At 43.9% G+C, this 13,477-nt stretch overlaps 1 protein-coding gene across 1 annotated transcript in view; it reads left to right on the forward strand.

The window, feature by feature from the left end:
- LOC119394445 (cytochrome P450 4V2) overlaps positions 1-5,085 on the forward strand; it is a 45,880-nt gene extending 40,795 nt beyond the window's left edge. The window contains exons 10-11 of the mRNA XM_037661750.2: positions 333-512; positions 4,825-5,085. Coding sequence (XP_037517678.1) covers positions 333-512; positions 4,825-5,018 — 374 coding nt within the window. The 3' untranslated portion in view covers positions 5,019-5,085. The remainder of the gene's footprint in view (positions 1-332; positions 513-4,824) is intronic.
- The last annotated feature ends 8,392 nt before the right edge of the window (positions 5,086-13,477 follow it).

Genomic DNA, 13,477 nt, shown 5'->3' on the forward strand with positions numbered 1-13,477 from the left:
TCAAGCTTGCCTGTAACTTTCCCTTTCGAACGATTCTGGCGAAAGATCTTGTAAGGCACCCCCCCCCCCAAGATCTTGTAAAAACCTTGGGGGGGGGGGGGGGGGGGGAGTGCTTAGCTTGAGATAGCTTATTTTGCTTCGCAATGACTCCGTTTCACATGTCTAGAACTCGAAAGAATTGTGCATGCTTTACGTGTCTGTGAACTGTTATTCAACGACAACGAGATGAAAAGACAAAGAAAAAAACAATGCTGCTTCTGAAGATACTCTCCATAACATCCATGATTTACACGCCTTCCATACATGCTCGCGCTTTCTTCTGCCTTTTGCAGACGGCTACCGAATTCCAAAAGGTGCCAACGTCTACATCAACCTGTTCAGCCTACACCAGAACCCGAAGTACTTCAAAGACCCGCAATCGTTCATCCCCGAGAGATTCCTGACAGAAGAGTTCACCGCGCGCCACCCATTTTCGTACCTTCCTTTCTCTGGAGGGCCAAAAAATTGCATAGGTTTGTGATGCTTATTTACAAATAACGGGTTAACAACTTGTGCTTCGGCGGTCAAGTGCAATCATTTTATTGCTGCTGCCCTGTAAGGGACAGCAAATAACTTTTTTGGCGATCATTCCGCGCCGTGTATAATTCACCCGTTCAGCTTGTCTCTTAGAAAACGGAGGAACATGCATGGTTACCTGTTGCACTCAAGTGGAATAAATCGATGCGAATGACTTACAGAAACTCAAAGTGTTATTTTTTTCCTCTTTTCTAACAAAAAAAAGTAATCTTGACGAAAACCAGCAGATCGTGAAGCAAAGGAAGGTATAGGGGCTGTCAATTGTACTGTTTTTCATTCAAAAAAGTAATCGAGTAGGTTGTATCTGGTACGCAGCATCAGGGAAGTACAGTACGTTAGCCGCAGTATGTGCATGTCTGGGAACTAGAGTATAAATATTACCTTACGAACAAGGAATAACAGAGAGCTGAGCTAGTTGGTACTTATGTTAAAAGACAGGGCGTGCAAACATGGACACAATGAGAAGTCAAGACACTATAAACGCCGACTAACAACTGGAAAAGCGCACAGTGGTGGAAGAGAAGGTAGGCGCAAAAACTTATTTGCGTATACCCAGGCAAGAAGCCATGCCTAACAATCCGGCACGCGTGGAGGTTTATGTGAGAGAGAACTGTTCAGGCATTTGATTGCTTTTTTTTATGCAAGTTAATCAACGGTTGGCTCACGCATGCGATACCACTATTAACGATATGCCAAGTCTCAACAATTAGACGTGTTTCTTCATTTCTGTGCCGGTACAAAACTGCGGATAAATTGAATTTTGGGGTGCATTTACACTCTCGACACTGTAAAGATGGATTAGATTGTAAGCCTCCGGCTAGCGATCTCTTATGTTCTATTAATATCTGGTTAACTCAGCGGCCCGTCTGTCCTATGTAGAAGCGGCCGCATTTAAAAGGAACCTTATACACCACACCTGCACGGCAATCAGTAAATTTGTTGGTGTGTTTTACGAAAGAAATAATTCTGTTTGATAAGTATTTAAGTTTTTGTACCTACCTGCTTTTCCGCCACTGTGGGCCTTTCTAGTTGTTAGTTGGCGTTTGTGGTGTCTTGGCTTCTATCTTGTGTCCGTGTTTGCACGCCCTGTCTTTCAACATGACCTTACGAAGCACCCAAGTGACACTTATTCACGACTTACGATGCTTACAGGCTTAACTTAAGATATACTGGTAGTGGGCGTCCTACGTCTGTACTCTTATAGTCGTATACGCTTCCTCATGATGTCGGCACATCATGGCCGAAAGTGGTAGGCGTGATTTGTCATCCATCTTTCTTACTGCCCGCGTCTTTTCCTGTCATTTCTGAGTGTAGCGTGTTTGAAGCACGCCGATTAGAAACTAAATTGGTCAGAATCAACCTAATATTCCCTCCTACGGCGGCTTTAGTAACGTGTAGTTTCGGGATCTTAAACCCCAGAATTTATTTGAAACTAAGAAATCACTGTCATGTTTGAGAGACGGGCATGTTACTGCCTAGCAATAGATAAAAGTGATGTTGCCTTAAGCACGATTTCAGTCTAGTTTTAACGCGATAGTGTTAAACAGCTCGTTTTGCAGAAATTCCGGTGTCGGTGTCAACGTGAGCATCGGTGGCGGTGGCGGCGGCGGCAGCGGCGGCGGCGTCGTTGGTTTTGAGCGAAAATTCGAGATATAGAAATAAATAAATAATGACAAAACCTTCGGTCTGACTGAGAATCGAACACAGGCCTTCTGCGTGGCAAGCAAGTGTGCTACCATAGACTGACGCCAGTGCTTGAAACTGCTTCGAAAAAATACGCCATAAAAATGTCATGTACTGGGAAGGGTCTCCATAACGCATGGCATATTGCGTGGCAGAATCGTGGAATCGCACAGGCGTCAAAACATCTGAATTGCGCTACGTGTGGAGGGTTTAAAGCCCCCCACGCATTACAAAGTGTGCAGGTGTGCGTGGCACCTTACAGACGCGTAGTGGGTACTTCGCCAATTTGCAAACTTCACAACCGTGCTCGCAGTAGACATTCTCGGATAGTTTGAAAGTGCCAATGTTACACGCACAAACGTTTGAAGGCATGGTTGAAGGCGATGTGCACGGGGCCCGATTACGCTATCGCGTTCTACATTTGAAGGCGAAGCTCAAGCGTCCTCCATATTTTTTATTCATTCATATTTGTCTATGCACAATTTCCTTCACATCGCTTACACGTACTGACGATGTGCGTTCTTGCCTACAAATAGCGCAATAATCAGACAACAAGAAAGCATATATTCACAGAGAGCGCTATTTTTCACAATTCATTTCCAAGCTTCTAAAAATAATGCTGGGAAGAAAGTGCGGCGAGTTTTACTGAGGGTAACTGTCTGCGAAGAATAAGCTGCTCGGGCCTGCATCGGCAACAGTGACCAAGAGTAGCCAAGAGTAGGCAACAGCTAGTTAGGCAACATTAGGCAACTTTAGGCAACCGTTAGCAAATGCCAGCAAGTGCCAGGGGACAATGTAGCCAATGGTGTTATGCGTCCTGAGCCTCTCATTCCTTACTTTATGTGCGTAACGGCTTTCTAATGCAGATTTTCTTTTGAAAATTAATTAATGTGCTCGTTTGCATTTTGGGTTCATTGTAGTTGTACATGATAGTTTGTATGTCCTTTTTTTGAGGTGATATAAGGAGACATATTGGCGCACAAAGAAGGCGCCTCCAACTTATAAGCTCTTATTTGGGTCGAACATACAGCACACATCGGTCAAAATTGCATATCAAACAACGTTCTCACAGTAACACCTCCTCCTAATTTGGTGACATTATTATTGTCACCAAATTAGGAGGCCCCTGGTCAGCGGGTGTTACATACATAGTATAAATCAATTATCACATATTGACAGTCAGCACGACTTTATAAGCAATGACGCATATACACAGCAACTTTAAAATAACAGGGCCATTAAATGCTTCAGTAACAGCCAACAATGCTGCTGACTTCAAAAAACGTTTAAGGCTTTTTAAAGCGCACTTCTGCGAGGTTGCAGTTCGCTACATGCCCAACATTTTATTTGAACTGAGTAGTCTATGGCCCTACGTATGTCCGACTTTACTTCATTAGTGTTTTTTTATTATTTTACCCCTGAAAAAAAAAAGCGTTTTGAATTTAACTAAAGTGCCCTTGAAACACTACTTCTCATAGATGCTTCGCATTAGAAAAGAAATGACGACACGTACATTGCACTGGCCATCATATACATGCCGAACATTATCGCGTGACTTCGAACCTCGATGCATCCAAAACTGTCAGTGGACAACTTGGCACGTATTGCCGCGAGTGCGATTGCAAGCTCCTGTTTAAGAATCTAGTCCATCGTTTGGCAAGCATGCTTATACCGACTTCCCTCATCTTAAAGGCCAGCAGAAAAAAATCGCGCAATGTGCATTTCCCTCAGCCAACAGCCTCATGAAATGCGGCTAATCACAGAAGTTCGCAATAATGTTATCACTTATAGAAGAAATATCACTACTTTTGGCTAGCTTTCGCAGCATCTTTCCGAAACTTGACTCATTGAAAGCGATCATTCATTCCACTATGTCAGATACCGTTGCTACTGATCTCTGATGACATCAGTAGCAGTAATCTCGCGCTTTCCTCATCTTTTATAATCTTTCGCAAAGATGGGTCTGTTTGTAGAGGTGGTGTGCCCATTTCACTGAAAGGGTACTATCAGCCGTCTATCATTGTTGTCCACTCTCAAGTAAAAGCTCTTTGGGTTTAACCCAAATTCGGTCATTCACGGTGTGTTTTAGGCGTCTGCTATAGACCACCTGACTGCTGTCCTGAGTTTACTGACCTATGTAACGAAGCACTAGAGCTGCTTGCTAGCCAGTTTCCCGACTGCTGCCTTAATTATAACAGGCGGTGATTTCAATTACTCTCGAATAGACTGGTCAACACCATTGGTAAGTTAACAGTCTAACCGCGCTGAACAGATTTGTTTTGCTCATTTACTTCACTAACATTATCTCACGCAAGAAGTTCAAAACCCACGCACGGTAACCACATTTTAGATATTCACAAACGACCCTGATATTGTAAAAACACATGTTCTAGAAACCATCAGTCACCATAACGTACTACAGTGCTCCTTCTCACTTCCATGTTCTGACAAAACAAAACCTCATAATGCAATGCGAGCTCACATTGAAAAGATGAATCAAATGCTGCAGTCAATGAATGACATGCAATAATATATGCATCACTGATGTCGTTCTCCTCTCTCCAGGTCAGCGATTCGCCCTTCTGGAATCCAAGGTGATCATGGCTAAACTGCTGCTCAAGTTCTCGGTCGAGTCGACACGCCCGCTCGACCAGCTGCGAGTGAGCTACGAGATCATCGTAAAAGCCCGCGGTGGCCTGCGCGTCTGGTTTCGGAGGCGCCCTCCTGTCAGCGATAAGTGGCAGGTGTCAACGACGTGAAGACTGGGTCTTTCTTTAATGCATTATACGTATTTTGTATATGATTATTATTAGTGCCGCGTTACTATTTGTACCTTCTTTTCTCGCGTTATTCTTTGTGCCATGTCGCAAAATATGTGACGCCAATGTATTTCTTTGCTAGTTATTTTTTGCCTGTGTGTGTATCAGAGCTTTGAGTGAAATAAATCAATTGTAGGGCAAAGAAAACAGGCGTCTCTACTAGCGTTCTTTTCGCTGTCTCCACGCGCTTGCTATTCGTTCGTTTCTTGGTTTGTTTTTCATTCATTTGGTTTCATAGCAACCTACAAATATATAGATATCTCACAATGAACCATAGCTGCAGAAGAATATTTAAAATTTGGATGTGGGGGCTTTATAATACGAATCTCGTACCTTTACGTGGTTTTATCTTTGTAGAAGAGTTCTAACTTTTTTTAAATATGTATTTACGAATCAGTAGGAGGCTTCACGAATCTGTAGTAGGCTTTACGAATCAATAGGAGTCAAAAAGCAAGTTTCCTTAGCTGAGAGCCAATGTTTTGACGAGGCGGGAACAAGACCATTTTCGTCGAAACGTCGGCTCCATCCGGAGCTCCCTTTATGAAATATATGCGTTCTGGCTTACATAATCACTGCGTATTGGCCTCCACTGCAGTGGTAGTAAGTGCACGGCAGCTGTACCTGATAAAACAATAAATAGGAAGTCAACGCTTGTATTTATTCTGTGACCTCAAAGGTCCAACTGACAGCAGTGCGAACTTCACACAAGACCAAAGAAGGCACAAACAAGGCACACACACAGCGATGCGTGTGTGTCTTCTTTGGGCCGCGTTCTGTCCTTGTGTCAAGTTCACGCTGCAACCAGTTGCTTCTTATGATGAACCAAAAAGCCCATTTTGCGACTCTCGCTTACCTCATAGGTCTCTCATATACGGGCAGATCTTTTAAGGAGAAAACCTTAGCTGCCTCGTGAAACGCGAAACTCGACCTTCGGCGTCGGCGGCGCCAAAACGAGCGATGCAAAAAATTATCATCACGTGACGACGTCACAATAGGACGTCGTAATGACGTCATCATGACATCACTTGACATCGTCGATAGGTCATTGGTGGACCGATCACTGAGGCACTGCAAATCTAGGTGAGGTGCAGAAAGCTGGCAAGGCCTCCGATCCTGGAGGCAGTGCAAAACCGCGTTATGTGCAGAAAGCTTTCGGAGGGTAGTGGAAGAGGATACCTTCGAGTAGTCTTAGGCGAATGCATAAAGGGCCCTATAACTGTTAACGAGATGACCAATAAGAACTGACAGGGTTCCTTAAGAATCCGCTTAAGACGACTCGAAGGTGAAAGCCATCTTCTTGTTCCTTTTATTCTCAGTCGATGTATTCATCCTCCTCGCCACCCTTCAAAAGCTTTCTGCACCTAACTTTGTTTCGCATTGCCTCTTGAATTTGAGGCGTTGCAAGCTTTCTGCATGTCACCTTGTTTTGCACTGCCTCCGTGATCAGCCCACCTTTGACCAAGCGACCAAACGCTTTGTGACGTCATACTGAGGTCACAAATTTTGGTGATCTCTGACGTCGTCACGTGATGATTTTTTGCATCACTCGTCTTGACACCGCCGACGCAGGACGTCGACCCCACCGACGGTCAATTTTCGCGTTTTATGAGGCATCTAAAGCTTTCGCGTTAATACGCAATGGTTCTTTTTTTAATTTCTTGTATTTGGCATACCTACACCCTCGCGCCACTGCGCTTGTGCCGCTCAGTGTATGAGGCCGTTCCTAGCCAATCACAAAGAGATGGTATAGGACACACAAGGGAAATTTCCAACGCGCACACAACAGAGAAGGATGGGAGGAAACAAGACAAGCAAGCGCGATTCTTTCCTCACGTCCCTGTCTTCTTTTGTGTGCGCGCTGGAAATTTCCCAAAATGAATACCTACCAACTCGCCCAGTTTTCTATACTTTTATATAGGACAGAAGGTTTAGAAACCCTAACATTACTTGTGTATTTATACAGTGAGACCGAAGGTATTTTACATGCTGTATGTGTCCTGTCCTCCACAAATTTTTCCACATCATTCCTCTACCGGCAAGCATAAACCAGTGCCGACATCGCGCAGCGTAAGGAATGTGTCACCAGGTGTTCAGCAGCCCTTCGTAACACAGGGCTGTTTCACACGTGCTTGCACACACCTCTGCAATTACCAGATGCCCAGGCGGAACAATTGCTGGCTGTGTACGCCATGCCACCGACACCTACATTCTTCTGAACGGGTGGACACAATTTGCAATAGCTTGCGGACAGTGTCGATTGTGCCCAAACATGAGCACTGTGTGATAAGAAAGTTGGGACTTGTACAGTGTATAACTATTGCGTAGAGTAATTTGATTGCATAACATGAAAATATACAGTTATAGGAATAGAATTTAGTTACATCGTTTCATTATTCGCTTCCTATATATTCGAAAATGCACACTGGATTAATTCTTGTAGCTACCATGTCTCCCTGCCTTCATCTTTTTTTTTTCTTTCTTTCCCCTCCTCCAGTGCAGGGTAGACAACCTGGCTCGGCCTTCATTAAACACACTGCATTAATTTATTCTTTCTCTTTCAATCTATTTTTCAACCATTGCGCAAAGCGTAAGCTGAAACTCTACAGGGTGTTTTTTTTTAGACAATACAGATTTTTTAATAAATATGCTATGACAGTAAGGCTCCTGTAGTTTTCTCACACGAACTCTACGTCGAGACGGAAATACTTTGCCCCAGCTGAAATGACACTGTTGTGACTAATTAACAAAAACGCGCTCATTAACTTTTTGATCATTCAATTGGGAGTAGTTGTTTATATTAGAAAATTGTAGTACATGCGAATTTATGGCATACCATTTTTTTATAAATCACAAATGTTGCACGTAGTTCGCGATATTCATCATCAAGGGCGATATCGAAACTGATCGCGCGCGGCACGCACGAAACGCGACGACTCTGAAGGACGTACGTATTACCAGAGGGCTGCAGTCAACGCGTTTTATTCGCCAACAATCAGTTCAAGCAGCTCACAGCGAAGCGCCGCTGTGTACATTTGTACACACGCGCCGGTCGCCTATCCACACTAGCGCGGCGACAGTGCTGCCACCTGTAGCCCGATCTCGGGGCGAATACACACGACAAGGAAGCGATGAAATTAAAATGAAGACGCGTCGTGGCTGTATCTTTTCTTGAAAAGCGGCAATTCATCTCACTTTCGCCAGCGAATCGCCTTACCTGTGCGTGTGGTGTTTGGTCTTTATCTGTTTCTTTCGAGGTCTGCGCAAGCAAAGCGCAATGGCAACGTTTTCTTTGTCTGTGATACATAAAACTGAGGCGCAGCCACTGCGGCGCGTCTTCTTGAAGACATGCGAAATAGTTTTTCGCGTCTCTTTGCAGTTTACGAAAGAAACAGATAAGCATCACAGATTGCACCCATAGATAAGCTCTCTACTTGTGTATTTCGGAATGATTGGTGATTTTCCTCACTGGGTTCTGCTTTGGCACGCCCTGATTCAAAACTCGTCACTTCCTTGTCACGTGCAGTTCCGGTCTTACGTAACCGAAAGGTCGCGTTTCTTGCACGCCGGGCGCCATCTGTTTCGATATCGCCCTTAAAATTCGATTATGAATATCTCGAATCACGGGCAACTTTTCTGATTTCTTAAACATGGGTATGCCATAAATTGGCACGCACTACAAATTTATGATACAAGCGACTGCCCTCAAGCCAATAATTATAAAGTTAATTACCGAGATTTTGTTCATTAGTCGTACAAATGCATTTCAGCTGGGGCAAAGTATTTCTGCCTTGACGTAGAGTTCGTGTGTGAAAACGACAGGAGCCTTACTGTCATAGAACGTTACTTAAAAATCCGTATTGTCTACAAAAAAAAAAACATCCTGTACAACTCTAATTCCTTTTCCGTTTATCTCATAATTACTACTGCAAATTAGTTATGTGGAAACCCACAAGGTGCGGAAGGGTTTAAGAAGCATTTCAAATAAAGTAATTAGAAATTTTTTCAAAACCAATTTATTCACATGTCTTGCAGTAACTACCAAACAGAGAAACTTCAAGTTGTGATACTGTTTGGAGAGGGCAGCCCAAAGACACAAGCACGAAGACACAAAGTAGACGCCACGGGCGCTACATTGCACCAACCGGCCCAAACCAAAGTACTGCTCTTGCTTATGAGTCATGACATGCCTTTGTGCGGGGAGTCTGTCAAATTATTTCTTAACCAGGGGAATCAAAACAACAAAAGAACATTTTTTTGCAGGCTAACCTTTATTGGAGATATTCTAATCGCCAGTACAATAATCAACACAATCATACTAAATATGCAATAATTACTGTTTGCAGTGCATTATGTTTATGGTAATAACTAGAATAAACATATACACTGCTAAAACATTGTGCCTAGCACCACTTCCAAATAAGCAAGAAAAAATTGTGCCTTGAAATATTATGCTGGTTATGTGAATACAAGATTCGCCTTCTGATATATTCAGCACTTCAGAAATATGTTAACTAGAATCAAAAATGTTTCTTGCAGTGCATTTTGGGTAGTATTGTACTGCTTTCCTGAAACTCGTGCAAGGCACGGAACTTCGAGCAAAAGGCTACGCATTGAGTATTGGCTCGACTTCCAATTCGGATTGGCAACATGATTGATGAAGCAAATTATTAAGGAAGACAACTAATGAAAACTTGATAACCAAATGTACGGAGAGTTATGTAGCAAAATTTGATGTCCATTGCTCCGATGATGCTAGGTCACCATGTGTAATAGTTTTGTCATATGTCTCCCAGTTTTATGAATATCAGAAACGCGTAACAAGAACACGTCGTATGCGTTTCTATGCGTTGTCTGCTGCAACATTTGTTCGAACAGAATGCAGTGTGCGCACCAGTCCCTGTAAGAAATCATAATCATTCCTTTATTGTCATTGCGTGTATTGATGGACCATGGAATAGCTTTGTACGCACGTGCATCTCAAGTACTCTACAAAAGAAACTGCGTTTAAATGTTTTGTGAGTTTGATGGAAGTTTATTCCCTCTTGTTCATACCATGCGGCATTGCTCTGTTCTGGGCAAAGGTCACCACCTCGCCCAAACACGGTAATGCATCCTGGTTACAAAGAAGATGATGCGGTTTCCATCCCTAACTATCCACCGGACGGCACAGATGGAGCTGTACCATAGCAACGCCACTACGTTTAGTATAACCGTGGGAACCACGATGTGATATAAATATTGAAGTATTCAGGACACGTTTCCAGGATAGCGCTGCTTTGCGGTATACCGGCTTTTCAGAACTTATGGCGATATCTCGAAGAAACGGACGGGCTGCTAACACAAATTTTTAAAAGCAACTTTTGCTGCTGGAGAGCTAGTGTTTTTGGTAATGGGTTCCTTCGCCTTGGTTTTTGAAATAAAGTACCTCAACATGGCGCAATCATGTTTTGTTTGTTCCCTTTGAAAATATGGACGTCATTTTTCAAAGTATTTTGCTCTCTTAGATCCTTCTTACATATGGCATTTTGCACTTTTTCTGAGCAAATCTTTTGCCTAGTATTAACCAGCTTAGCTTGCGCGTTTTGTCTGTAAACGCCTGCCCTGTTGTAACTGTCGCTGAGGAGTAGAACATGGGGAACAGAAAAGTAACAATAAAAGGTGACCAGCAGCGCGACACGTTATCGTAGTTGTAAATATTGGCTATTTCCCACGTGTGTGCAAACATACACAGAAAAAAGGTAACCTTTTACATGAAGAAAGTAGCATTGCTAAGCCAACAAAAGACTTATGGCTGAAGAAGAAAAGCACTCTTCTAGTTTCTCCGCTTTACGCGTAGATTTAAACAGAATTGTCAGACTATGTTGCGTGCAATACGCATAAGGACAATAAGGTAATTACGACGCTTTAGTGTTGAAGAACGAACGGAAAAATCAGGATGAGAAGACCAATAATAAAAAAGGTCCTCTATCGCCATTTTTACCAACTTTACAAGTAAAGAGCATAAATGCGAAAGCCTATGCTTTTTCGTTACTTCTCTGATGCCATTTGCGTTCCTATTTAGACAGCAAATAAAAAATCCACAGCATAACCACGAGGTGAATGATGATGAGTGGGGCGAAGCTCCGGAGGGAATAATCGGTAAACCGTGAGTACTCCGAGTAATTCGCCCAGTATATGATCAAGTAAACACGTGAGAAACACCGTGTATATATTAAACATCAAACTTTTATTGTACTGTTGGTTTACATGATCCCTTCATTAAAATGGTCCCCCTAGCGTACGTCGCCGCACAAATTCGAACGATTGCCTTCTACCCATGACACGCGCCATATGTGAATCTTCCGTGAATTCTGCCCAGTACATCATCAACGACGTGAGATCGGGCGCGTTTATACTAAAGGGCCGATGAGAGTCATGGCGACTTGCAGGACACTTTAATTTTACATGTACGCTGTGAATTTTTATTGTTTAATCACGCACAGGAAAAATCTCACACAGGCACTACCTTGAAGGTCAAAATCCAGTGCCTATATATACGGGGTGGTCAGTGAACGGTTATGCAGCGTGAGTAGTCGGTTTCTTCAATCAAGAAACTCGCTAGCAGACGCTGCCTGCGTCGGCCTCGCGAGGCGAGAGAGGGGGGTGGGGGACTAGAGCACGCATCTGCAACGCAGCGAGCGCGGAGCGTCGGCGTCGCGAGGCGAGAGAGGGAGGGTGGACTAGAGCACGCATCCTCAACGATGGATGGATGGATGCTATGAGCGCCCCCTTCATAACGGGGCGGTGACAAGTGTGCCACCAGGCTCGAAAAAAAAAAACCTTTACTCTTTTCTTTTTTTTTTAGCGTTGACCTAGTGTCTTTACTTCAATTAAAACTATTTTACTCCAGAAGAAAAAAAAAACTTAAGTTTTCAGCTCCGTTCTGTGCCCTTTACGGCAGAATGTCCTTATTTTTTTCCCCGTTATTTATTTTTGTTTTTTCTCTCTAGTTTTCTGCCACCAATACTCTAACCGTCTCTTACTTATTTCAATCGCGGGTGTGTTCAGCTTTCCATTGTCTCTAAAACCCAAGGCGTCATGTAGGCTCGTGCCCAAACGTACACCTGGGTGGATGTCTCCACATTCAATCAGAACAGGCTCCGCCGTTTCCTGATCTTCCCCGCAGCACGTGCATTGTTCTTCTCAGCGTGCGCCTCCGCGCCATCTAGGGATCTTTCTGAGAACTAGAGGTGGCTACGACAGCGCCATCTAGTGAACCCTCCAAGAACTAGTGGTGGCTACCTACTACTACTACTACTACTACTACTACTACTACTACTACTACTACTACTACTACTACTACTACACACTACAGAGGAGGGACAGACCCACACCCTAAGGAGCTTCGTCCCTAAAAGGCTAAGTCGGAAGAGCGATGTTTTAATCGTAGGAGCTGTTTAAGCTCGGAGTAAGGCCAGAGTCGCAGACGGAAAACTCGGCGGGTATGCGCCACACAAAGCAGGTATGTGCCAAGCAGCTCCTAGCATAGCATAGCTATGCATATATAGTATAGTATCGCAATGGTTTGGGATGGGGAAATGAGGGTGAAGAGGAAGGAACGGTGGTGGGGGGGAGAGGGTAAGTAATTGCATAGCCTTGCATAGTATAGCTTATGCGCCACAGACAGTGGGTATGAGCCAAGCAGCTGCTAGCATAGCGTAGTCGTTCATAGTATTGTATAGCAAAGGTGTCGGATAGGAAATCGGGGGGAGGAAGAGTGATGTTGAGGAGGAGGGAAAAGAGGGGGAGGGTGGTAGCGCTTGATTGCCAGCTCAGCTGTTTACTGAGATTTCACACGCGTGGAACTGGCGTTAACTTTTTTCTCTGCTTTGCTCAGTTGTCCACAACATCAGCGCAGGCGGTGAAAATCAAGGCGATAAAAGTGGAAACGGCAGGGGCCGTTATACTTACTACTGCTTGACAATTTATGTTAACGTGGCAAGCCGTAACATAAGCGGCCCACGTGAAGCAGTGCCGTATATGCGAAGGCATGTATAGGGCTACGTGGTTAATTAGGAGGATAGCTTTGCGAAACTGGAAAAGCGCGATGTGAACGCTTTGAAACTGCCATGATGGCAGTATATATACTCCAACTGGAGTATAAGCAATTCCAGTATGTGAATTTGACTGAACACAATGACTGTTGAAAAGTGCGCTCTGCATCAATTCCTGCGTGCTGTCCTCCGATTTCTCTATAGCCCCTCGGTTTCTCTCTTTCCGTACCCATTCATTCTGATTCCCCAGCTAAGAGCAGCAAAAAGGACTTCCGTGTAATTGTACCTGGAAACCCATTATTCCCTGTCGTTGTCTTACTCCGTGTTTTTATGGGTGTGTCGACAGAATGAAGAGAGCTCAACTAA

The sequence above is a fragment of the Rhipicephalus sanguineus genome, chromosome 1 (assembly GCF_013339695.2).
Source record: "Rhipicephalus sanguineus isolate Rsan-2018 chromosome 1, BIME_Rsan_1.4, whole genome shotgun sequence".
In the NCBI taxonomy this organism is placed as follows: Eukaryota; Metazoa; Arthropoda; class Arachnida; order Ixodida; family Ixodidae; genus Rhipicephalus; species Rhipicephalus sanguineus.